At 46.7% G+C, this 27417-nt stretch overlaps 1 protein-coding gene across 8 annotated transcripts in view; it reads left to right on the top strand.

Moving 5' to 3' along the window:
* The window catches only part of STXBP5L (syntaxin binding protein 5L), a 1956595-nt gene that overhangs the window by 1906323 nt on the left and 22855 nt on the right, over positions 1-27417 (top strand). For all 8 annotated transcript variants that reach the window (XM_085621040.1, XM_085621038.1, XM_085621036.1 and 5 more), the window contains one exon: positions 13433-13544. In XM_085621040.1, the coding sequence (XP_085477166.1) occupies positions 13433-13544 (112 nt within the window). The remainder of the gene's footprint in view (positions 1-13432; positions 13545-27417) is intronic.

The raw sequence follows: 27417 nt of genomic DNA, 5'->3' as shown, positions 1-27417 counted from the left end.
GATTACAGGGGACTGAACTCAGTGACAAAGACAGATGCTCATCCTATCCCGAGAGCGGATGAGCTCATTGACCGGTTGGGAGCTGCCCAATATCTCAGTACCTTTGACCTTACATCCGGGTACTGGCAGATCTCCTTGACGGATGGAGCGAAGGAAAGGTCAGCCTTCTCCACACCCGAGGGTCACTACCAGTTCTGTGTGATGCCCTTTGGGCTCAAGAACGCCCCTGCTACGTTCCAGCAATTGGTGAACCAGGTCCTCTCTGGAATGGAAGCCTTTTCAGTTGCGTACCTGGATGACATTGCTGTCTTCAGCCGCAGCTGGGAGGACCATCTGTGTCACCTTCAGGCTGTTCTTCAGGCTTTGCAGCAGGCAGGTCTGACGATCAAAGCCAGTAAGTGCCAGATCGGGCAGGGGTCGGTAGTATACCTCGGTCACTTGGTGGGTCGAGGCAAGGTGCAGCCCCTCCAGGCCAAGATCGAAACCATCATGGCCTGGGAACCCCCCAAGACTCAGACAGAGGTCCGGGCCTTCTTGGGCCTCACTCGCTATTACCGACGCTTTGTCAAGGGATACGGTACGATCGTAGCCCCCTTGACTGAGCTCACTTCCAAAAAGCACCCTCGACGGGTAATCTGGACCGAGGGATGTCAACAAGCCTTTGACACCTTGAAAAAGGCCATGTGTGCGGCACCTGTTCTCAGGGCCCCTGACTTTGCCAAGGAGTTTGTTGTCCAGACAGACGCGTCGGAGCACGGTATCGGGGCAGTGCTGTCGCAACTCAATGACGAGGGTCTAGACCAACCGGTGGTTTTCCTGTCTAGGAGACTACTCCCCCGGGAACAGAGGTGGAGTGCAATTGAGAGGGAGGCTTTTGCGGTGGTATGGGCTCTGAAGAAGCTGCGGCCATACCTGTTTGGCTCGCACTTCCTGGTTCAGACAGACCACCGGCCCCTCAGGTGGCTGATGCAAATGAGGGGTGAGAATCCCAAGCTATTGAGGTGGTCCATTTCCCTACAGGGGATGGACTTTAGGGTGGAACATCGCCCAGGAGTGGACCACGCCAATGCTGACGGTCTATCCAGGTATTTCCGCCTTAGTGAAGAGGACTCCCAAGGGGTTGGGTAGCTCTCCCCACTTTCAGCTGGGGGGGACGCGTGTTAGACCTGTTAGCCCTTTGGCAGTTCCCTCCTCATTTTTATTATTTTTGTTCCTTTCCCCCTTCTCATTTTTTCTGTCTACCAAACTTTTTAGGTGCTGATGTAGAGGTTCTGGGCGCTTCACCCTCACTTCCTGAGGGGGAGGCGCAAGGTGCTCAACTGAGGAAAACTAGGGAAGGGAGGTGAGATTCTAAAATGGTGGCACCAACTGTCACCTCAGCACCTGGACCATGACTGCCATGGGGGGTTCCGGAACTTTCTGGGCCCTTCTAGCAGGTCAGGCCCAAGGTGATAAATAGAGGTGACAGGTGGGCGGCCATTTTAGAAGAGAGCTGAGTGGCCGGTTAGCCAGGAGTAAGGCACCTGAGTGGGGAGGTGGCTGCACTGGGCAGGGATTGACAGGTCTCAGGGTCTGCACAGTTCTCCTCGCCAGTGACATCACCCCCAACCTCTTGACCGGTCCACGAGGAGGACCACAAGAGTGACAGTAAGCGGGACCCATACCGAAGGGAAAAGGGGCGAAGACTCGTTACTGAAAAGTAGGTTCGGAGACTGGAGGGGGCCCATTTGAACGGGTTGGTGTCCCGTGGGGAAGTCAGGGGCCCGTTGTAACTACCAGCACCTCGTCCCAACCAAGTTGAGGGTAGGGGAACAGGGCGAGCCTTGTGCCAGCGAGAAAGCCTAGGGGTACTGCCAATCGGGGATAGACTAGCGTGGTACTAGGGTACCCTAAGAGGAGCTTGCCAGACTTTAACAAAGTTGGCTGCCAGCAGTTTAGTGAGCCCAGCTGTCAGGGGAACCTCGTTTAGACCGGGGGACAATATGAATTGCCAGTGTTCTTCAGAGCGCAATTTGTGAGGAGGTTGACAATCCCTCCAGAGTCCAGGCGCCGGGGTGGGGTTACCTAGAGGGTCTACAGATCTGCTGGGCTAGAATTACCCCGAAGGGACAGTTATTGTGACATGTAATGAAATGGTTTGTCTTGGAATATGATGGAATGGTTTGTTCTGAAATGTAATGACATGGTTTATCTTGAAATATGATGAAATGGGTTATCCTGAAATGTAATGCCATGGTTTATCTAAAAATGGAGGGAGGCGTTCACCCTATGATGTGATGAAATGTTTCATTCTAAAAGTTTAAATTAGGAATCCAAGTTCGCAAAGAAAAGATAAAGACATCTAGTAAAACTTAAACTTAACTGGTGTAGTGTTCTTTTTGAGTGGTGCTGCGCTAGATTGGAGCTGGGTAGGATGCAAGCATGAGAGGCCAAGTAGAGATGTAAGCCTGTTGACCGTGAGCCAAGCTACCCCTAGGACATAGGTCTAACAATGCCTCTCTGCTATATGCAACTCCACTCTATGCTATTCCACTGTATGGCACTCCACTCTACACCACTCCAGTTTACGCTATTCCACTATATGTAAATCCACTGTATGGTACTCCACTGTATGCCACTCAGCTCAACCTTGTGATATGGCCATTTAAGGGGGAGTCCAGCAAGTAGAACCATCTCAAAGAGGGGGCAAACAAACATTACTAGGTGACCGGACACAGATTCCTGTCGCTTTACCTGCCATATCTCCTCCACTTGAACCTACCTCCAAGCTTAACACTTCTATTTTTCCTAGGGGAGCTGGAAACACATCCCATCAACATGTCACCCTGCCCCAGACAGATTCCATGGAGACATACTCTACACAGTCTAGCCTAGATCTTCCACCTGAAGCCACCCCATTTGTATTAGTTCTATTAAATGTTCCTGCTCTCAACTCTTCTCAAAAGGAATCCACCACTCAACTTATGGCGAAGGCGCGCCATTGGCTATCTACTCATACGAGGCCAGGATCCCTAATGCAGAACCATCTGCTAATGGCATGGAGAACCCCATGGGTGGGTCCCTCTTCTAAAACCTCCGAAGGTGATTGTGTGGTCCTAAACTTTGATAACCCACATCTAGTCAGTGACTTACTCTCACAACCCATTTTCAGACCTTATACCACGACTAGGATTGTCACTGCTCCCTTGGGTTTCTTCTATAAACCACCAATTTCGCACTTGAGTGGGGCCCAGTACACACCGTCAGATCACCTCCCACGAGGGTATAGTATCCTTATGAGTAATTCAGTGCACTTTCCTACCTTAAATAGATTTGCCCCCTTATCAGGTTTGGATACCTGCGATTAACATCAGGGTAATAGCCCGCCAATTTTTGGTGACCAGCCAGCAACTGTGCCTTTAATGGCTGCTTCCCAGTTATCACAGGAGGGAAATAAACTGCAGGGTTACACTGATTCTCAGGCGACAATTCACGCACACCAGACCTTTTTATCCCCTACCAGGGATGCACAGAATCAATCTTACTCCCTGGCTACATGGAATATAGCAGGATATAATAGAACGCACAATAATGAGGAATGGCCTCTTATCAAATAATTTCTATGCAAGAAACTCGGGAGACAAACCCAGTATACATTGATGGGTATAGATCTTATCAAATATTGGCTTCTCCATCCATAGGGGGTAGGTCAAGGGGGGGTGTTTGTTAACACTGATTTCTAATGCGGTGGAATTTTAAGCTCTGACTTCTGTAAATATATCCCCAAATTATCATATACTGGTGTTTGAAGGACCTGCAGCTTGGGACTTTATATTGATAAACTATTATAATAATATTTTTTTAGATCCAAAGGTGGTTCCCCAGTCTACAGAATTGATTTGATCCGCACACAATAAATATCAAAATAAACAGTTCCACCAATTGAAATTGTTCACGTTTCTTTATTCTCTAAACTTTATTCTTTTTTTCTTCACAGGTAGCCAACGCGTATTGTCCTATTTAAGGACTTCTTCAGGGCTACAAAACATAGACAACATACAATGTTTTAAAACCTCTTATGTACACACATATATACACAATTAAGAGTGTTTATGTGACACATATATACATATAAACATTAATACTCTATTTACATATTTACACTCAAATGTTTGGGAACAATCAACTCATTCTGTTATAAAGTGCACCTAATCATGCATTTTATGAGGCCATGATACCTGTATAAACTTTGCTCCACAAATCTTTGTTTTTCGACGTAAAATTATAAGTTGCCTATTCCTATTGCCAGTATAAGACCATCTTCTTATTAAGCCTTAACATAAGACAGTATGAGAAACTCTGTGTAAGTGCCGTCTTATTTCCAAAGCCATACTATACATATACTTTATAAACATTTCTGTTTGCTGAAGGAAAAAAGCTTAAGTAAAAAAGTCCAAGTAAACCAAATTCATAGCATTTTCTGCAGTATTGTCGGGAGATCAGCAAATATAAGTGAGTACTTGGAAGAGTCCAATTCGTAACAGATAAGGCAATACACAAAAGCTTATAATGTTGTATGGTTACCTCATCAATAATCCGTTTCTTTTTACGACTATTCCCTCTTCTCAAACTGGGCAAGTCTTATAGTACACCTTCTAGGAGATATATACAAATAACAAAATACCACATCAGGATTTGTAATGCCTGTTCAGCAGTCTCTAGACAACGTGTTAGAAGAACTGGTGAAGTCTCACCATAAAACATTACACGTTTTCTGATTGGGTGATTTTAATCTGAAACCCTGTACGCAAAACTCCGCAGAGGTATGTGGAATTTTGGACTGTAAAAATGAGTGCATTGACCATTTTCATCATGATATCCATGAAAATATGCTCAATACTATATTAATGAAATGGCAACTTGTAATTCATAATGCCAAAGACGCATTCACCAGGTCTTTCTCCTCAACCTTCTATAGAGGCGAATACTTCTCTACTTTATCTCATCTGAATCCCTAAGCTCAAGGTTTCTCACACCTAATATCTCTTTTACTGAATTTAGTGATCACGCAATCGTGTCTAGTGCCTTGTTGTGGCCAGTCGACAAGCATCGAAACAGCATTAATTTCCCCATACCAATAATGTGCAGATCTAATGGAGTAATTTTGAAATGGAAGAAGGTTGATCTGCCCTCTTTTTTTTACCAGTTTTGTCCGGGCTAACCCAGAGAGTATTTATATTTGTTTGGATCCTTCATTAGATCACTGTCGTATAGTTGAGGCATTTAACACGCTATTAAAGTTCTTAAGATCATAGTTGATATGCTCGTCTACTATGAGAGATCCCACATCCAACCTGTGGTTTGACAAGAGCTGTACAGCTGCCACGCAAAACCTGCGAAAGGCACTCAAAATTACATCTAGAAATATACAGCAAATTCGGATCCTTGGGAATAATTATAAATTAGCCAGGGCAAACAGGATAAAACAGATGAGAACAGAGGCTTGGGAAAACCTTAAAAAGGAATCTCTCCTTCGAGATCATGCAGCCTTTTGGACAACTGTAAATTTGCCCTTCCTGAATGATAACAAATTCCTGGCCAAATTCTTCGATGACACAATCTCCAATATTGAGCTCTCCCTAGACCACCACCCTCAATCCCAACACGACAAATCCTCCCCCCTTATGGAACCTCACCCTTCTCCTGCTCACAACATGCTCCCTGTAGCCGAGACCGCACCTCTGTTGACCCCCAAAATCACCCCTCACCCTAGTCCCCCAACCCCTCCCAAGCGTTGGAAAGACTTCAATCCTCTCTCCGAAGAGGACATCTCCAATGTGATTGCCAACTCCAAACCCTCCAACCATTACGCAGACCCTCTGCCCGCCTCCTTAGCTAAAAACCTCAACCTCACCCTAACCCCTCTCTGGACTAAGATTATCAACTGCTCACTAAACAACGGGCTGATGCCCGACTGCCTCAAACAAGGCCAAGTCACCCCCCTTCTAAAAAAACTGGATGCTGACCCAAATGACCTCAAAAACTTTAGGCCCATCACCAACCTTCCTTTCCTAGCCAAAATCCTGGAGAAATGTGTTCTCTCCCAACTGAACCAACACCTGGAATCTAACAACCTACTTGACTCACACCAATCCGGGTTTAGGAAGGGATGCAGCACGGAAACCGCTATACTGAGCATTACGGACGACATTCACAACTTCCTTGATTCCAACAGATGCTGCCTACTTGTCCTCCTCGACCTTTCAGCTGCTTTTGACACGGTTGATCACAAACTTCTCCTAGATGCGCTACAAAAACGTGTTGGAGCAGATGGCACTGTCCTAAAATGGTTCTCCTCATTTCTACATAACCGCTCCCAACTCATAAAAATCAAAAACTCAATGTCCGACACCTCCCCCTCAACTCGAGGTGTCCCTCAAGGCTCAGTCCTCTCCCCCACACTCTTCAACATTTACATGGAACCGCTCACTGTCATTCTAAAACAAGCTAGCATTGCCTACCACCTCTATGCTGATGACACCCAGCTCTACCTCGAGATTCCTCCCTCAATGACATCCTCCGCCTCAACTCCACCCTTTCAAAAGTAGAAAATTGGCTAACTATTAATCACCTCAAACTCAACCAAGAAAAAACCGAAATCCTTGTCTTCTCCAATCACGAACAACCCCCCCAGATCCAAGAGTGGATAAACAACCTTGACTCCCTAAACTGCAAACTCACTCCAGCAAACAGTCAAATCACTAGGAATCTCTCTAGACTCAAGCCTCAACATGAACTCGCACATCAAATCCACAGCAAAAGGCGCCCTATACAACCAAAAACTCCTCAACAAAATCAAACCTTTCATACCCCCCCAATGACCTAAAACCTGCAACCCAATCCCTAGTTCTGTCCAGACTGGACTATGGCAATGCCACACTAACGGGGACAGCAAAAACACATACAGCCCCCTTGAGAGCCACCCTAAACGCAGCAGCAAGAATGGTCTCAGGTACCAAGAAACACGACCACATCACCCCTGCACTACAGGCCCTAAAATGGCTACCCATCGAAGCACGCTGCGCCTTCAAAACTGCCTGTCTCACCCATAAAGCCCTGCACACAGGCAAACCGGACTAACTAGCTGCCAAACTCACAAAAGCTGGACAATCAAGAAACCTAAGAAGCTCCAACTCGCTCCTCCTAATCCCCCCTAAGAGACACAAACAAAAAACCCTCTCCCGCTCTTTCTCTGGGAATGCCCCAAAAATCTGGAACTCTCTCCCTACCCACATCAGGACTAATCCCTCCTTCACGATCTTCAAGAGACAACTGAAAGAACTTCTCCTCAACCGCCATTTCTTTGCATCTAGCCAATGACCTCGATCTTTTTGGCCACCAAATCACAAATGATACTCGCGGTACTATTTTTGTCTTCGTTTATGTTTTTCTATTCATTTATGTTGAGGTGCTCTGATACCCCCGGGTCTTGTAAGCGCTATATAAAACTCAGAAATAAAAATAAATAAATAAAAATAAAATAACACTATTCCTTCATTACATACCCATATCGATGAAGCTTCGTGGATAAAAAAAATTCTGGATATTTTCCAAATGGTGGAGCCTGCTATAGGCACATGTGACCCCTATCTCAGATCCCCCTATACACTTGTCATTTAACCTGGAAGAAGTCCAATTAGCCCTGAAACAATCCCCTCCGGCAAGGCACAGGGGCCTGATGGAGTTCCTATGGATGTTTTGTTAGGTAACATTCATTTTTGGGCCCCGCTCTTAACTGTGACTTTTAATGCCATAGCTGTGAACGGTCCTCCTCCCTCTTGGAAACAATCCATAATTATTCCGATATATAAAAAAGGGGACACCTCAGTACCTTCCAACTATCGACCAATCTCTTTGCTCGATAGTACTGCTAAGTTAATGGGCTACGTATTACTTAACAAACTAGAATTATGGACAGAAGACAGGGCCATTCTATCGGAAGTTCAGTATGGGTTCAGACATGGTAGGGGTACGTTGGACTGGTGTTTAAATCTGAATGTAATCATTGGTAAATATACAAAAGCAAAAAAATACCCAAATTTATTTGGCATTCATGGACTTATCCAAGCCTTTAGATTGCGTGGTCCACAGCAAGCTGTGGGAAATTTTAAAGGAAATGGGAGTGGACGAGGGCGTCATTAATTTTATAAAGGAGCTCTATGCGGGCCCTACCTCAATGGTACGATATGGGAGAAATGGTGAATGCACCAAACCTTTTAAAATAGAGAGGTGAGTCAGGCAAGCTTGTGTCCTGGCCCCCTTTCTGTTTGCTCTCTACACCAACAGATTAAGCAAAGCTTTGATTGAGACAACTAAAGAAACCCCGTCAGTATTATCTTCTGCCCCCCCCCAATCCTACTCCATGCAGATTACATCGTTTTATTAGCAAGGACCCCAATGGCACTGCAAAATCTTATTTCCCAGTACACCGATTTTATGCGTAAGCTGGACCTGCAAGTCAACAAAACCAAATCCTACGTAATGCCAGTAAGTCAGGGTAAAAATTAAAAAAGTTAGTTTTATTTTAGGTGGGGAAAAAAATTAACAGGTACCTCATTTTAACTATTATGGGGTCATATTTGACAATAAACTTTTACGGAAGGAGGTGCTGCAAAATAGAGCTAACTCAATGATACAAAGCATCGCAGCATTATTTAAGTTCTCCCAAAAACTGGGACATAAGCCTATATTGGAAATGCTCACAATTTACAAGACTAAAACGCTTTCAATGGCCTCCTATGGGGCAGCAACATAGGGTATTGCTGACGTAACTATTCTGCAAAAACAGGAAGAAAAATGTATTAAACGATTACTGTCAATCCCTCATCCAATTAGTAATTTTATAGCCCATAAAGAAGCTGGCATCCACTATATAATGGATGCGATCAAATTAGCTCCACTTGCCCTTTGGTTATCCATCTAGAAAAGGGACACTATGGGCCTGAATCAAAAAATCACCAAATACTTTTTAACTTTGGACTATGCCTACAGAATCTCGTGAATAACCTATTTTAGAGAAAATTCTAACTTGTTGGGTCTTGGCTTTTTGTTTGACACACCATCTCTATGCAAATATTTTCCTAGAGCTAGACTACAAGCGATCTTCTTAAACAAAGTTACACAGGATAGATGGAATAATCATAAAGGGAAAGACTCTGTCAAGTTTTATGAATCTTTACCACAGATTTTAAATCATTCTCTCTCCTACTTACAAAAAGTGACAAATAACCAGCATCGATTTATCCTGACAAGGTTCAGATTGAACCTAATTCCTCTTATGCTTGGTCATCCATATAACCACTTTGTCCTTAGGAACCTATCCCCTTGTCCCTGTGAAAACCAGTCAGTTCAATCGACTTCACACACCCTCCTTTTTTGCACATATTATGAAAAAGAGAGGAAGACTTTTATAATCCCACTTTTAAAGAAATTGTCAATACAGACAGTAGCAGCAGCCCTTATGTTATTTTATTCTTTGGATACCCCATTGGTCTGTTTTGTATTAGCTTCTTTTTTACTGGCTGCTTTGAGAACCCGTAAGGCCTTTTGCACTTTATCTATTGCACTTTAGATTCTTTTTGCTGCTGACGCCACAGTTGTGTCCATTTTAAATTTAATCCTGTTCGTACTACTAGTCTAAACCCTCTGTGTAACGAACGTTAGTGAGCACTTTGCACTGTATACATTTTTATGAATTTATTGTTCGCCAGCTTGTTTTAACCTACCTTTTAATGTGATCATTTTAATATGCATACATTTATTCAATTCACTGAACTTAAAAATAAAGTTTATAAAGTAAGAACGTCACTCCAGTGTACATCACTACACTTTACGCTGCTTCACTCCACTCTATTCAATTGGATGTAAATCCACTCAACACTATTCTACCATATGGCACTCCACTGCAAGTCACTTGACTATACGCCATTCCAATGAAAGCATTCTAATACACCACTCCATTTTTCAACACTCCACTCTACTCTGTTCCACTGTACGCCACTGCACTTTACACAACAACACTCTACACCATGAGACTCCACTCTGCAATACTCTACAATACGACACTCTACAACACAACACTGAACAACACTGCATTCTACACTACTCCATTCTATGCCAGTTAAGTCTACTCTGCTCTACTAGCCTCTACTCCACTCTACAACACTCTACGCCCCTCCACTCTGCCAAACTCTACTCTACTCTACATCTTCATATCCATATTCTATTCCAGTCTGTGTCACTATACAACACTGTAGTCTACTCTATGCCACTCTACTCCACTCTATGATACTCTACACAACTCCGTGTATGACAGTCCACCACAATTTACTACACTACATTATAACACACTACTCCGCTTTACTCCACTACTTCACTCTACTCCACTCCACACAACAGCACTGTTGTAACTCAAAACTACAGCACTCTATGCCACTCTACTGTACTATACTCTACAACACTCTACTGTACTCTACCTCACTCCACTCTACAACATTGTAATCCACTCTATGCCACTCCACTCTACGACAGTTTTCCACACTCTACGGCATGCCATACTACTCCACTCTATGATACACCACTCCACTCCACTCTATGACTTTTCTCCAGTATATGCTATGGCACTCCACGGCACTGTACTGTAGGACACGCCACTCCACTCTGTGACACTATACTCAACTCTACGCTACGCCACTCCATTTGACTCCACAGTATGACATTTTACCCCACTCTACGCCACTGTATGACACTCCACTCCATGCTGCTCAGCTGTACAGCATTATACTGTATACAAGTCCACTCTACAACACTATACTACACTTTATGCCACTGTACTACACTCTGTGCCCCTATAATCCACTGTACAACCCTATATTCAACTCGGTGCTATTGAACAACACTCTACCCCACTCTAAGACACACTATGCAACTCCCTCTATGCCACCTTATCCCATTTTACTCCTCTCTACTCTACGACATACTAGTCCACTCTACCCCACTGTACTACACTAGTCCACTATCCAGCAGTCCACTCTACGCCACTCTGTGCAAATCTAAAACACTACACTCTATCATACTCTACAACACTATACTGTACCGCACTCCACAATACTCTATGTCACTTTCCAATACTCTACGACACACCATTCCATGCCACTCTATTCCACGCTACTCAACTCTTCGCCACTCTACGCTAGTCCACTCTACCCAATTCCACTCCACTCTGCTCCTCTCTACGACACTTTATGCCCCTCCACTGTACCATACAATACTTCACATATTATGACTCCACTGTCCAGTCTATCCGAGTGTGTGCTGCTTTAGTTTACTCTGTCACTCATTTATTGTTCACAGCTCCGAGCAAGGAGCACCCATAGTGCCCTGCGAGGGCTATTAATCACTTTTGAAGCCTGGCAGTCCCTCTAGTAGGGACAGGGGCACACCAAACATCTTTTTTAATGCTGTGGGGAAGCTGCAGGAATTGCCTAAGGCTGTGCGCAGTGGGGTATTGTATGCCAGCGAGGAGTTGGGCGGACATTACCAAAGGTTCTGCACTGTGGGGGGTAGGGCGCTTGGAGGGCATTGGGCACTGGCCCTAGCCATAGGTGATTGACATCTTACTTCACGAGTAAAAAACTATAGAAATTCACTGTAAAAAAGGTTAAAGTGACGTTGTAGTTAGGAATTGTAATAATATGCTACTTTGTACTTTTTCTAAACTTGGAAATTCACAGAAATACCAAGGTTAAAGGGACTTTATAATTAGGTGAAATGTCAGTTAAAACATATGATTTTAAACAAACAGAACCACTGAAATTTACTGGTTATGGTTTTCTCATGTACTTTAACAAGTGCCCTTAGGTGACTATAACTTGCGCCCTTGCCACGCACTGCTAATCACCTCACATTTTCACATCACCAATGACTCGTTCTATGGAATTATTGATAACATCAGTGCAACATCTGAAATTACATAATTATTTCAACACTGTGCAGGGCAGAAGCACGAGTTATAGTTACTGTAGGGCACGAGGCACAGGCTCCACTCCGGGAAGAATGTCCTCGGCCAGCGCTAGATGCGGCACCGAATTACGCCCTTCCGGTTCCGTGACGTAGTCAGGGATGATGATGAGGCTGGCGCCAACAAGAGGCAAAGAAGGTGCCAGGGGTGTAGGCGCTGGAGCGGATGTCAAGGAAGGCCTGAATCTCGCTGGCGGATCCAGCAAGGGATCCATGTGGCCTGACTGGTCCCGAGGGCAAACACGCCAGCGCAGATCCAGTAGGGCTCCCTCCCACACCCTGGGGGCATGAAAGCTCTCAAGAGGGTCCGTAAAACCCAAAGACGAGACACATGGACTCAAAATTCTTTTAGTTGGGCGGGGTTTGCTCCAGCTTGAGGAGAATCGCAGAAGCATGAAGCGGACCCAGGATCAGGCCCCTCCAACTCATTGGCCTGGAGTGCCAAAGCTCCCTCGTCTCGTCGGGTGAGGTTGAAGGACGCAGTGAAGTCAAAGAGCGTTTGGACTTCTTTGACTTCTTGTGTTTGTGGGACTTCCCCCAACTTCGCAATCACTTCTAATGTGAGGATGAACTTGGAGAGGACCCCCCATTCGAACAGGATCTTGAGCGTCAATGAGTTGACAAACGTCCGGTGGCGAGGAGCTTGAGGGATTGCTCCCTCAGCGCCTAGGAGTGCATGGTTCTCCAGTCCTCATACTGCTTGTAGTTGTGTTCCTGCTCAAGGCACCACAGACATAACAAGCCAGGGTCTGTCACCGGCATTTAGTATGATAAGCCCCACATGGTTTGAAACAAGCCAGTATCATCCTCAAACTAAAAGATAAAAATCTCAAAAAGGGTCGACAAACACACCAGTCGAAAAAGGACTGAGGGGTAGCTCAGACCGTATCCGCGCTATCTGGTGTGGAAAGGAAAGAACTGATGTCAGCCTGCCGAGGTGATGCCTATATAGGTACCGCATACATCATTTACGACACTTATTATGCCAAAGTGGAGCCGAACCACTCCACCGACTGGCGCACAGGATTACTGCTTGAAAATCTTCCAGATCCAGTCTGACATCTGGGGATATTCTAAGGTAAGGAATCTGCGGCTAGAAGTATCTAACAAATAATCATTTTCAGTACGTCTTTGCAGCTAGTCATAGAGGATACTTCAGGTAGGATATGATTTGCAATTTCAGTCAGTCATTGTCAACTGAGAATGCTGTCCAACATTATTGTTTTTGCATTTATAAATGAAACCGAGCAAAGCCGAAAGCACAAATGAATGTTGTTTAGTAACAATTGTACGATGATATTGATGGGAGGGTCATAATTTTACAAAAATTAAATAAGATATCATTAATCATTGTTTTTTCCTCTGTCATGTTTAGGACATGCTGGGAGACTTGTTTTCACCGGTGGAAACACCCGAAGCTCAGAACAGAGGGTTCCTGAAGGGACTGTTTGGTGGCAGTGGACAGACCCTGGACAGGGAAGAGCTCTGTAAGTGCCCCTCCTTCCTTCTTAAAGCAAAGGCAGTCTACCACAGAGAGAGGCCTACTTGCTGTGTCCAGACCCTGGCATTAGTCAGTCATGGACATTGTTATTGTGTAGGTGTTGCCTTTCTGGGAGATGCAGCAAGCTGTACTCAGATAGGTAAGTGGTAGCATCCTTCTGCTAGGTCTCTTAACTGCTGCTATTTTCAGGCAGGCACCCAGGAGCCAAGATTCCAGCTCTCCCTCTCTTCCCAGCCCCTGTGTAACACTACACATAGCCTCATGAGTTAAAATATATTTCTGTAATTTGTATACCATTGAGGTGTAAAGGAGGCTAAAGCCTGGCCTGCCTCATCTCTCTGTAGCCCAGTTTTATAAGACACAATTATTAGGCATTGAGTTAAGTATCTCACATTTAGGTCAGCAGCTTAAATCCTTCCTGGGCGGATGACAGCAACATACGATAATTATGTGGCTGTTAATCAGGAGCCAATGTGAAAGGAGCTAAAGATCTCAGCTGAGGTTCCAGTGGCAAATGGTCTATTTCACACAAGCCTGGAACACTTTGTGGTGTGGAAACAGAAGAAATAACCCCACCTCTTACAGCTGCCCTGTTCGCTTGCCCCTCAGCAGCCAAAAACAGGCATCCGAGATGCAAAGGGAGTGGGAAAAGGGCAAGTAGCAATGCCCTCTCTGGCTGCTTGTGTCACCAAGGGTTCCCCAAGCAGCCAGAGTGCTGTGAGTAAAGTCATAGCAGCTACAGGTGCAGCAACCCCAAGCGAATCCCAGGTGATGTCTGTGGCCTCTAATTCCTGTAAACACCTACACGTTTTCATGTAGATGAGACAGGCATATGAAAGGGGCAATGAGGATTGAACATATGTTAGGTTTAGTGCTGATACAGGACAGGCACTTTGGGAATGGTGATGCCATAAATATGAATGTAGATTCCTGGCATCTGCAGGAAACATTGTACATCATTAGCAAAGTCTGATCCTGGGATACTTTTGATTCCTTTAGTTGGTGTCAGAATGGATTGTTCCAATCAGGGTTCCACGGATAGGATGTTTTCTATTGGACGCATAGAATATATTCTGGAATGATATTCTGAAATAATATGAAACTCGGCAAATGTACCAAAAGCTAGGGGCATATTCACAAAGAAATGGCGCAGCCCGGCGCTGCAAGTAATTTAGCAGCGTCGCCCTGTGTCATTTAAAAAACACAGGGATGCCAGAATACAGTGAACCCCTGTGTTTACCCTTGTGCCGGCGCTAAAAGCTGCCTAGCGCCAAACAAAGACACCCTTGCGCCATGGTTAAGGGGGTCTGCATTGCAGGTATGATTTTCTGCCACTCAGACACCCTTGCGCCATGGTTAAGGGGGTCTGCATTGCAGGTATGATTTTCTGCCGCTCAGACACCCTTGCGCCATGGTTAAGGGGGTCTGCATTGCAGGTATGATTTTCTGCCACTCAGACACCCTTGCGCCATGGTTAAGGGGGTCTGCATTGCAGGTATGATTTTCTGCCACTCAGACACCCTTGCGCCATGGTTAAGGGGGTCTGCATTGCAGGTATGATTTTCTGCCACTCAGACACCCTTGCGCCATGGTTAAGGGGGTCTGCATTGCAGGTATGATTTTCTGCCACTCAGACACCCTTGCGCCATGGTTAAGGGGGTCTGCATTGCAGGTATGATTTTCTGCCACTCAGACACCCTTGCGCCATGGTTAAGGGGGTCTGCATTGCAGGTATGATTTTCTGCCACTCAGACACCCTTGCGCCATGGTTAAGGGGGTCTGCATTGCAGGTATGATTTTCTGCCACTCAGACACCCTTGCGCCATGGTTAAGGGGGTCTGCATTGCAGGTATGATTTTCTGCCACTCAGACACCCTTGCACCATGGTGCAAGGGTGTCTGAGTTGCAGGAACGATTGTTTAGGTGCAGGAAGGGACAGCTTCCTTCACTTAAATAATAATTAAAGGCGATTTGCTCCTTCTATGTGTGCTGCACAATGCAGCTCACATAGAAAGAGCAAAAATGAGGAGAAATACAAGTAATTCTAATTGTTGCGCCACGTTTTTGGCGCTGCCTCAGGTTTGCACATCCTTGTAAATATGGGGCAGCATAAAAAAACAATGCCTCTTGCGGGGGATTGCACACAGCAACACCCATTGCACACCCTTTTCACACAGATATCTGCATGAAAGGTACAATATTTACAAAGCGGCATCAAGGCACGCAAAGAGCGTTAACGCTGCTTTGTTAATGTGGTGCAGCGCATTGCGCCATATGAGCGTCCTAATAAGTGACGCTTCGGTCGCGCGATCCCCTTGTAAATATGCCCCTAATCTCCAAATTAAGGATTGTGAAGTTGCCAACCCAATAATAATATCCTGAGCATGGCAATGATCCCCCTGAATAAATCCTTAGTAATTGCCACAACTTATGCCATAATCAAAACATAAAGAGGAATGCGTGCAGTATGTAAATACGCACAGGCACACACATACCAAGAAAGGCAACTGCATTGGTGGAGCAGGGAACATAATCCTACAACAATCCCGCGACACCAATACTAGTCTGAAAGAGGTTCCAGGCATGATCTGTTCCATACACCCTGCTAACAATTCTCTCAGTCGATATTAGGTTTTATCTAGATTATACATAAACTACAACGCATCTCTCCGATTTAATTTTTTTTAAATGTATTTATAATTGTATTGCCAAAGTCTTCAGCTAGGCCCCAGGCAGCAACTGCCTGGAATGTGCAGAGGTGCATTCTTACACCATTTAAATACTATTTTATAACATTGAGGGTGTATTAAACGTTGCCCAAAATGATTCTGTCATAGAGTTGGACTGCTAATAAGTATTCTAACATGGCAAAATATATAACACACATTTCATCAAATCTGTTGAAAAAACAGAAAATGCAATTGCAACAAAGTGCAACTGCAGCTACATCATAATCATATCAGTGTTTTTTTACTTATAATTATATCTAATCTGAAAGAGACTGTTAGTTGTAGATTCCTTACCTTAGAATTTCTCCGAGGCGTCAGTCTTGATCTGGAGAATTTTTCTTCAGCAGTACCCCTTCGCGTGGGTAGGTGACATCGGTCGACTCCGCGTGGTCGCTGGGATGACGTTCGGGTTACCTACTCAGGCGCCGCCCCTGCGGGCTAACGTCCGTTATTTCTTTTACTGCGCCAACATAGCGCAGATTTGGAGAGAGCTACCCCTGAGCCGTTTTTTGGCCAGCTTTTTGCAACCTTTGTCAACATCTTTTTTGAGTCTTGGACTCCTGGTGTGGGAGGGATGTCCCAACGTAGGACCAGCTTCAAGCCCTGTGGTTCTTGTCACAAGATGATGTCTGTGACGGACCTGCACCTGTTGTGCTTGTGTTGTCTGGAGCGCGACCACGACCCGAAGTCGTGCTCCGACTGCTGTGCCATGCACCTGAAGGCTTTGCGGGAGTGGTCCAAAAGTTGATGGAGGCCCGGCGGTCGGCTCTGAATCGCTCCTGGTCCCGTTCGAGAGGAAGGTCCCAAGACCACTCCTCGTTTCACTTCAAGTCATCAAGGTCCTCGGGTAAGTCGAAGCACAAGAAGAAGGTAAAGAAGCACAATCCCTCTTCACTGTATCCCAGTCGGTTGGCTGACGAGACGCGGGACTCGGAGGCTCCATCTCCGGTCCCTGCTTCAGGGATGACTCCATGCCTCCCACTCTTTCCAGGAGCCGGAGCATCCCTTGCCCAACTTCGACAATTCTACAATGCCTTACACCTTGTCTTTGTGCAGCCCAACTCCGCCAGTGCACCTTTGGGCAGGGCGGAGCGGGTCGGGGGTCCTGGGCCTTCAATGCCGGCAGCTCCAGCCTCAGTGCCGAAGGGCCCAACTGGATCCAGGCTTAGATCCCGATCGACGCCGGTCAATCTTACTTCTCAGGCACCGATCTTGATGACGACGCCGTCCCCATCCTCATCCCTGAATTGGACACGGAGCTGGACCAACGTTTTTTTGTTTCCCTGTTCATCCCTGGTGTTCCCTATGGACCAGAAGGTGGTGATGAGGACTGGGCAGGATCGCTGGACCCATTAACTGACCAGCTGGAAGAACCGGACTGGCGAGAAGACCTGGGTAATGCCAGTGGTCTGCACACCTCTACTGGCTTGCTTTCTCCCCGTACTGTGGCTACGGAGGAGGGAGCGTCCCATGCTGTGGTAGTGAGAAGGGCGGCTGAGGTCTTGGGCCTTGAGCTCCCTTCCCTTCGGTGGCAGTCAGGACTATCCTCCTGGTAGAAGTGCTTCAGCCTGTGCCTTCCTCCTCTGAACCCCAACTTCCATTCAATGAAGCCCTTACTGATGTCCCCCTGGGCACTTGGTTCAAGCCCAGCATGGGGGCTCCTACAGAGAGGGCAATGGCGAAAAGGCAATTGCCCGCCATCACCGCCGGCCCGGGCGACCCAGTGTTCTTGACCCACCACCCTTCCCCTTAGAGCTTGGTGGTCCAAGCCCCTTCTTCTAAGGGTTCATTACCTTCTGCTCCTCCAGATAGGGAAGCTAAGAAGCTGGACCATCTTGCGAAGTGAATGTTGTCATCCTCCAGTTTAGCACTGCGGTTCGATGAATACCGAGTGCCTCTTGGGCCGCTACTCCCATACCATCTGGGATACGTTTGCGCAGGTGCCGCCTCATTGCCAGGAGGAGGCCCGGCCGTTCTCGCCCAGGTAGTTGCGGATGGGAGAAATGCAGCCAAATTAGCCAATTGATGAGGATTGGATGCCACCGACTCACTGGGTTGAACGATTGCCACGTCGGTAGCTCTTAGGGGCGTTGCCTGGTTGAGGACATTTGGCTTTTCGGGGGATGTCCAGTCAACCTTGATGGACATGCCCTTTGATGGCTGTCGTCTTTTTGGCAACAAAGCAGACGCGGCGCTTGAGCGCTTTAAAGACTCTCGAGCTACAGCCAGATCTTTGGGCCTCACTGCACCTTTCTGTTCACGTTCCTTTTGTGACTACGGAAGGGGCACCCAACCACGTCCCGCTCAGCCTAGCCACTGGTTCACGCAAGCTACCCAGCCTCTGCGTGGCCACGGATGTGGGACCCAGCGTCCTCGTGGGCCTGGGAGCCAGCGGGCAGGCCGGTCCACTGTTTCCCCCCTGCCGCAGCCTACAAACCTTCCTAGTCGGATGTTTCAGGCCCATCAACGGCCAGTTGGAGGCAGGATTCGCCATCACCTCTCCAAAGGGGCTACTCTCTCCCTTTCAAGACTCCTCTTCCCTCCTTGCCACCGTCTTACGATCACAAATTGGAGGATCATTTGGCACTCCTCCACCAGGAAGTCTCAGCTGTTTTGGCCAAGGAAGCTATAGAGAATGTCCCTTACCAGAAGTAGGTTGTGGTTGCTATTCCCGCTACTTTCTGGTTGCCCAAGAAGGACAAAGGCCTGCGTCCAATTCTAGACCTATGGACCCTCAACCACTTCCTACCGGAAGGAAAAATTCAAAATGCTCACGTTAGCTCATGTCCTATCTGCCCTCGACCCCGGAGGCTGGATGGTGGCGTTGGACTTGCAGGAAGCTTATTTCCATTTTCCCGTCCTGACAGCCCATAGACGCTATTTACGGTACACGGTGGGCCACGATCACTTTCAGTTCATTGTGTTCCCCTTTGGCCTTACCAGTGCCCCATAGGAGTTCACAAAGGTGATGGCGGTGGTCGCAGCTCATTTGCACAGATCAGGGGTTCCAGTCTTCCCCCTATCTCAACGACTGGCTGTTGAAAGCGGGCTTGCCTCAGGCTATTGTCTCCCACCTCCAGACTATGGCGGATCTCCTGCATTCACTGGCGTTCACTATAAACATGCCGTAGTCACACCTGACTCCCTCTCAGATACTCCTTTTCATGAGGGTCATTCGGGACACTGCGCAGTTTCTGGCTTATCCTCCCGAACAGCGAGCCTGGGATATCCGGGCTATGATACCAATGTTTCAGCCTCTGTCCGGGATTTCGGTGGGAATGACTCTGAGGCTGCTGGGCCGCATGACCTCCTGCATCCTGCTGGTGGATCATGCCAGGTGGCATTTGCGGGCTCTGCAGTGGGTCCTGAAGTTCCAGTGGTTGCAGCATCATGGGAATCTTTCCAACGACGTTCAGATCTCAGAGGGAAATGCACAACAACTGCAGTGGTGGCTAAAGAACCAAGATTGGGTCAGAGGCTGATACCTCTCCCTTCCCCAACCAGATCTAACGGTTGTGACAGATGTGTCACTCCTAAGATGGAGCGGCCATCTGGGAGAAGCGGAGATCAGAGGTGTCTGGTCTCTGGTGGATTCCGGACACCATATCCACCTGCTGGAATTCCGGGCGATCTGACTGGCACTGAAGGCATTCCTTCCCTCTCTGAAAGGGAAAGTGGTGCAGGTGTTCACAGACAACACCACTGCCATGTGGTACTGCAACAAACAGGGCAGGGTGGGGCCGTGGATCTTTTGACAGAAGGCTCTTAGCCTCTGCACATAGCTGGAGCATCAGGGCATGACCCTGGTGGTTCAACACCTGGCGGGTTTTCTGAATGCCAGCGTGGACAAACTTAGCCATCAGTGCTTGGTGGATCACGAATGGCATCTTCAGTGGCGGGGAGAGCCGTGGTTAGATCTGTTCGCGACTGAAGATACCGTGCAATGTCAGCAGTATTGCGTGTTGAGTTTCCAAGGCAGCACTCGCTCGCTTCTCATCGCGAGTGGAACTGCGGCCTCCTGTACACCTTTCCGCCTGTACCGCTTCTTCCCCAAGTGCTCAAGAAGATCAATCGCGACCAGGCCCAAATTATTCTTGTGGCTCCAGACTGGGCACGAAGAGTCTGGTACCCTGAGCCTCTGAACATTGCCATCAATCCTCCGATCGGACTGCCCCTTTGGGAGGATCTTCTGTCGCAGCAGCAGGGGACGGTTCTCCACCCAAAACTGTCCAGACTCCATCTCCATGCGTGGAGATTGAGCGGCAACAGTTAACAGCTTTCGAACTTCCTCCCGAAGTCTGTAATGTCATCTTGGCAGCCAGGCATCCCTCCACTAAATTGGTATATTCCTGTAGGTGGAACAAGTTGGTGGTATGGTGCACAGTAAGGCTGTGGATCCCCTTTCTGCCTCTCTTTCAGAGGTCCTTTTGTATATACTTTCTTTGGCCCAGCATTGGGCACTCTCTGCTTTTCTTCGGCTGCCAGATCAGCCATCCTTGTTCAAGTCTCCTATTGTTAATAGGTTCTTCAAGGGCATTGCTCATCTGTTTCCTCCATCTCCCTTCATAATGCCCCAGTGGGACTTGAATCTTGTGCTCTTTTCGAGCCTCTTCATAATTGTCCTCTCAGACTCCTTACTCTCAAGATTGCCTTCCTTGTTGTCATCACATCTGCTCACAGGGTGAGTGAGCTTCAAGCTCTATCTTCCAAGCCCCCTTTCTTCTCTGTGCATCCTGACAAAGTGGTGCTCAGAACAAGGCCTTCGTTCCTTCCTAAAGTAATTACACCATTTCATGTAAGACAATCGATCACTTTGCCCACCTTTTTCCCATCTCCGCACCCTTCCAAGGAGTGGGGAGAGACTCCACCATCTGGACCCTAAACATGCGTTATCATTCTTTCTTGACCGCACAAAAGACTTCTGGGTGGATGATCAGCTCTTCATTGGCTATGTGGGTGCCAAGAAAGGCCGGGCAGTTCAAAAACGTACCATCTCTTTATAGGTTGTCCTTTGCATTAAGATCTGCTACACTTTAGCGAAGAAGAATCCTCCAGTGGGGTTGCATGCTCACTCCACTAGGGCTACAGCAGCAACCACTGTATTGGCACACGGAGTCCCAGTCCTTGATATCTGCCAGGTGACAACGTGTGTGTCTCGGCACAGGTTTATCAGACAGTCAAGTCTGGAGGGACGGCTATTTTTCCAGTTCGGTCCTCCAGGGCTTTCTCGTGTGAACTTGGTTCTCAGACCTTCCTCCGGGTATGGTGTTGCTGGAGTATCTAGTCTAAGGTAAGGAAACTACAACTAACAGTCTCTTTCTTAAACCAGCCAAAAGAGATTTGCACAAAATTAGATTGAGAGAATACAAAATTGCCATCACTGAGGAAAAGGTATTATTTTATTCTAGGATGACGGAATCCTTAAGGACTCCAAGGTAACTATTTACTGTGATTAATTCTCGTCTGGCCCCCTCAGCCATTGCTTATACTGACGTTTCCCAGGGTCTTTGTGACAAAATGTTGTGCTTTTTTCAAGCTAAAATCAAGGAAATACACTCCTCCCTTGAGATCCTCAATGCTGGAGGATCTAATGTAGATCCTCCATTGGACTCCCCGGTTGCAGATCATTTGGTAGCTCCTATGGAGGAAAGTTATCTTTTTTCCTTCCCCCCTCTATTGCAGGAGGATACAGAGTGGTTGCTAAATGGAATCAAGTCTGGTTCCCCTTTGGAGTCTTGCCCTTTGAAAATTTTGAAATTAGGAAGAGAGGTCATTGTTACACACTTGACCTCACTCCTTAACTCTGTTATTACATCTTAGCAGTATCCCATCGCGTGGAAAACTGCGGTGGTTAAACCCCTTTTAAAGAAGACCTCTCTGCATCCAGCTGAGCTAAAGAATGACTGTCCCATTGCCCTATTACCTGTCCCAGGAAAAATGTGGGAGAAACATCTGAATTTCCATCTCAGTTCATTTTTGGAGGAACATCAGCTGCTCGATGGCTCGCAGCATGGGTTCAGAAGTGAGCACAGTACTGAGACAGTGTTAACCTCTGTACTTAATAACATCCGAAGTCAGGTTGACGACGGTCACAAGACATTACTGATCCTTCTGGACCTTACGGCGGCCTTCGATACTATTTCTCCCTTAAGATTGGTTGGCAAGCTTACGGAAATAGGGATCAAGGGCTCCACCCTGAATTTGCTCACCTCATTTCTTATGGACCGGTCACAAAGGGTTAAGATGGGCCAATTCTACTCAGCTTCCAATCAGTTGTTCTGCGTAGTCCCTCAGGGCGCCTCATTGAGTCCTACCCTTTTTAATATTTATGTAGCCCCTCTCGCCAGGGTTGTAAGATCTTTTGGGCTAGAAGTGTTATCCTACGCCGATGACACTCAAATTATGGTCTCTATCACTGACAGCGTAGAAACATCAGCGGCAAATTAAAAAAATTGCATGCAGGCAGTGGCTTCCTGGATGGTAGAGAACTATCTAAGACTCAATGGGGATAAAACTGAGGTTTTAATTTTTGGAAACCATCAGGATATCTGGTCAGCGGATTGGTGTCCGGATACGCTTGGCCCTTGCCCCCGCCCTGGCCTCAGCGGTAAAAGTGTAGGCATAATAACTGACAACTCCCTTTCCCCCAAATCAATAGAACAGTTTTCACCTGCTTTGGGATTATAAGGATACTCAGAAAGATCTCCCAATTTCTCTCCTTTTCCTCCCGAAAACAGGCAGTTGTGGCCCTTGTGTTGTCTAGATTAGACTACTGTAATGCCCTTTATCTGGGTATTAATAAGGGGCTTGTGCATCGACTTCAGTTGGTGCAGAATGCTGCTGCCAGGTTTTCCCAAATATCACTCAGTCTCGGCCACTATCAATAATCTGCATTGGCTTCCTCTTGGTCGGAGAATTGTATTCAAAGCCCTCTGCCTTGTTCATAAGGCTTTCTACAATACTGGGTCAGAAGGCATTAAAAAACTCTTTCGGAGATATGTCCCCACCAAGCAGTTAAGATTGGCTAGCAAGAACTTGCTGATAGTTCCAAGTATTAGGAAAGCTAGATGGGGGGGCAGAGCCTTCTCTTTGGCTGTGGCTAAACTTTGGAACTCCCTTCCTCTCTTAATCTTGGCTCTGGAAACTCATTCTCTCTTCCGTAAAGCCTTGAAGACCTAGCTTTTCACTCTTTCAACTCTGTAAGCCTTGTTCATATGTGCACCTCTGTCTCCTGGCCTCTTTTCGTAGCGCCTTGACGCCCCTGGGCTAAGTTCGTACTTTACAAAGCTTATATTCATTCATTTTCTGATGAACAAGTTACTTACCTTCAGTAACAATGTATCTGTAAGAGACATATGTTGGTTGTAGATTCCTAAGCCCCACAACCATCCTCCCCGCTCTGCGAACTGATTTCTAGGGATAGGGGCTCCATTACAGGGCCCTAGTTGTGTGTTCACCAGCGATCAGTATCTTTCAAGGCTCTGCGCTTCTGGTGTGTAAAGTTGTGTCAGAACTGACATCAGTGCACAGGGGCTAAGTAGGCACCGCAACGTCATCCCGGCGACCACGATGGCGGCGACGGACGTGAAGTCAACCGATGCCAGGGGTACTGCTGGAGAAAAAATCTCTGGTTTCAGACTGATGCCTGGGAGAAATTCTAAGGTAAGGAATCTACAACTAACATATGTCTCTTACAGATGGATCGTTACTGAAGGTAAGTAACTCCATCTCTAGGAAGGGCCCTGCACGAGAAATGAGAAGTTAAATTATATAATTTAAAAATAAATTAAATACCATTTTGCAAAACTTACATAATTAAATTTCCTTGATGGATGCTCTTTCAAAGTTTTGTCTTTAAAGGTCTTAGGTATTTTAACAAGCATTGGCAAAGCCAATAGGTTTTGCCTATGCAAATTCTATTGACTTTGTCAATTTTTTCACATATTGCAAAGCAGTTGAGCTGCTGTGCAATATCAATTAAAGGTTCCCCCAAAAATGTAACTTTTTTATATAGCACGGCAGCTCAACTGCTTTGCAGGAAGGTGCCTCTTCCTGCACAAAAGCAATCTTGCCTGCAACGGAGGCACCCTTGCACCATAGTGCAAGGATACCTATGTTGGCGTTTGCTGCCAAAGCAGCTCCAGCGCAAGCAGAAAGGACAGGAATGCACCATGTCCCCCCCGGCCCACCGACCACGCACGCAACCTGGGGGTCATCCTCGACTCGAAACTCTCCATTACCAAACAAGTCAACGCAGTCCCCTTCACCTGTTTCAACACCCTCCGCATGCTCTGCAAGATCTACAGATGGATCCCGACAAACACGAGGAAAACAATCACCCAGGCCCTAGTCAGCAGCAGACTCGACTACGGAAACTCCCTCTACGCCGGAGCCCCGTCCAAGCTCATCAGCAGACTACAGAGAATCCAGAATGCCTCTGCATGCCTGATCCTCGACGTCCCGCGCCACGACCACATCACCCCCCCACCCTAGGAACCTGCACTGGCTCGCCGTCGACAAAAGAATCTCCTTCAAGCTCCTGATCCACGCACAAAAGGCCCTCCACAAAACCGGCCCAGCCTATCTCAACAGTCGACTCTCCTTCTACGTACCCAACAGGAAACTCCGCTCCGCGCTGACCACGCCCTGGCCACAGTCACACGCATCCGGAGAACCACTTCCGGAGGCAGATCCTTCTCCCATCGCGCCGCCAAGACCTGGCTCTTCGACCAGTAACAGCACCACTCTCTCCCCCCCCCAGCGCCTTGCGACCCTACCGGGTGTGTAGTGCGCTTTCCAAATTATGTGATTGATTGATTGATTGATTGATTGACCATGTTGCTTAAACATGGGGAAATCCTGCCCTACAAAAATGCCATAAATGAGGCCCTCAGTTTCCCAAAAATGCAATGAGGGTGAACAGCAACCCCACAATAATAAATGGCTTGTAAAAAGAGAAGAACGTATGGCACGTCATTCGTGACAGAAAGCAGGATTGGGGCAGGCTCAGCAGTATTCTATAGTGAAACAGAATAAAAACAAACCCCCATCTAAAAGATTTAAAATATTACTGAGAAAACAATGCAGCCATTGTTTCTACAAGTGCAGTAATTTACCAAAAATATAAATGAATGGGAAGTGCAATCAATCGCTTGTTTTCGTGCTTTGTCCGGCCTTCTCCCTGCTGCCTCCTCGGACACTGCCATCTTCTGAGATGGGAGGCCATGAGGCGTGCCGCGGGGCATGCATCAGAGCAGTGAGGAGGAATGTAACAGAGACCCATCATTAAAATGCTGAGTACTTTACTTACACAGAATTGCGAATACTCCCCCAGGAGCACTTTAAATGCAAATCTCAACATGCACACAAAGGAATCCGCAAAGCATTTTGAGATCTCAGAATGAAGAGGAGACACTCGGGCCTGGCCTATCCCCTGCAGGGAAATTTCTTTGGAGGAGGGGTCGACACAGAAAGAGTTCAAGATATATTCAGGTTCTGAAAAAAGCACTGTCACCACATGCAGACATGCAAGCCGCCACCATTCCCATCAAGTGCACACTAAAAAAACAAGCGAAGCCAAGCACACAAATGGGAGGGGCGCAGCTCACTCTTATGTGTGCTCGGTCGAGCAAATTGGCCTCTGATGCGGCATTCTTGCTGGCCGCTGGTGCTTCACGAGTTGCTCGGTTTGAAAACAAGCGAAGCACGCAGGACTCGGCTCACAAGGTCTCCACTGAAACAGGCATAGCACGCTGAGCCCACGTGGGCAGTCCTGTAGCTTCAAAGCAATCATGTACATCTTGACAGCAGGGGTGCTGATACACTTAAATGAAGTTCCACCAAAGCGGATGAAACGAGTACTTAGGCCTTGGAATTCTGAAAACACACGGAACAACAGAAAATAGTAAGCTACAGCCAATAGAAACGAAGGAAACGTAAGTGGCAAGCATATGAACAAATGAAAAGTAAGGGCGGGAGAGAAGTTCCTTTTAAGATTTATATTAAATACAATAGATTTCACAACCACAGGGCATGTGTCAGAGCCTTCGGTGTTGGCGTCTGTAAGGCTTTCAAAATTTATTTTTCTTGCATTTCTTAGCCCTGCTAGAACCTGATTCAATACCACACATCCCCATGAGTATGGGCTGTTGTTTATTTATTTGTTATTACTGTTGAAGGGCAGGGTCTTATTACAAGAGTCTGGATCTACTCAGGTGGTAGGTAAGTTCTTTATTTTATATTAGGCCCTTAGGTTATAGCAACAACAGGAAAACCCTGTCAAGTCACCATTCTCCCTCCAACTGTCCCTCTCACCTAGCTTCCACTCCCTACCACACACCAACATTTTATTACGTCATTCACTTTCAGAACTCAAGGCAGCACCTCAGACATACAGGGAATAGGGATACAGAATCCTACCGGCATCCTATTCTTACTAACAACTAAACAAAGCACAGCCATTCCCTTGCATATAAAGTACAGGGACAACAGTTCGCAATCACTGAATCTCCAATATGTCTAGCTTAGACATTCACCCAACAACAACCTTTTAAACTATTCAGTACCCACGCAGACCCACAGAGACAACAAACAGAACTCACAACAGCTCTTACAAAGATCAAGACATGGAGGTCTCCAAACCTGAAGTCAAACAAAGAAACAAAATCACAACTAGGTTATGACTGCCATGTTTCAAGACTTGCAGGTCTGGCGAACTCCTCAAACGTGACACCTCACCCACCACATGTCAGCACACTCACAATGGCACCATACAATATTTATGCATGCAGGACATGTAGTCATGGATGCTCAGTTATGCAACAGCCTGAGCACAGAACACACCAGCTTCTTTGGACAAGTGGTTTCCCTGTCACCCCCCTTGTCTACACATCAAAGGCACAAACAAAACAAAAGTGGAAAGTTTAACCATACATCACCTTAAGTCAAAACGACCAGACTCCAACACAAAGCATGTCCTCACAACCAACACACATACACAAAGGGGCAGATTTACTATGATTTTACGTGTAGGTTGCATCCCTTTTGTGGCACAGCACGAGGCAAAATCTGTTTTCGCATATACTAAGCCACACAAAGTCGCTTTGCATGGCTTTGTGTGGTCTGGTAAAT

Source organism: Triturus cristatus, chromosome 8 (assembly GCF_964204655.1).
Source record: "Triturus cristatus chromosome 8, aTriCri1.1, whole genome shotgun sequence".
NCBI lineage: Eukaryota > Metazoa > Chordata > Amphibia > Caudata > Salamandridae > Triturus > Triturus cristatus.
The sequence above is the reverse complement of the archived record's forward strand: the minus strand, read 5'-3'. Positions and strand labels throughout refer to the sequence as shown.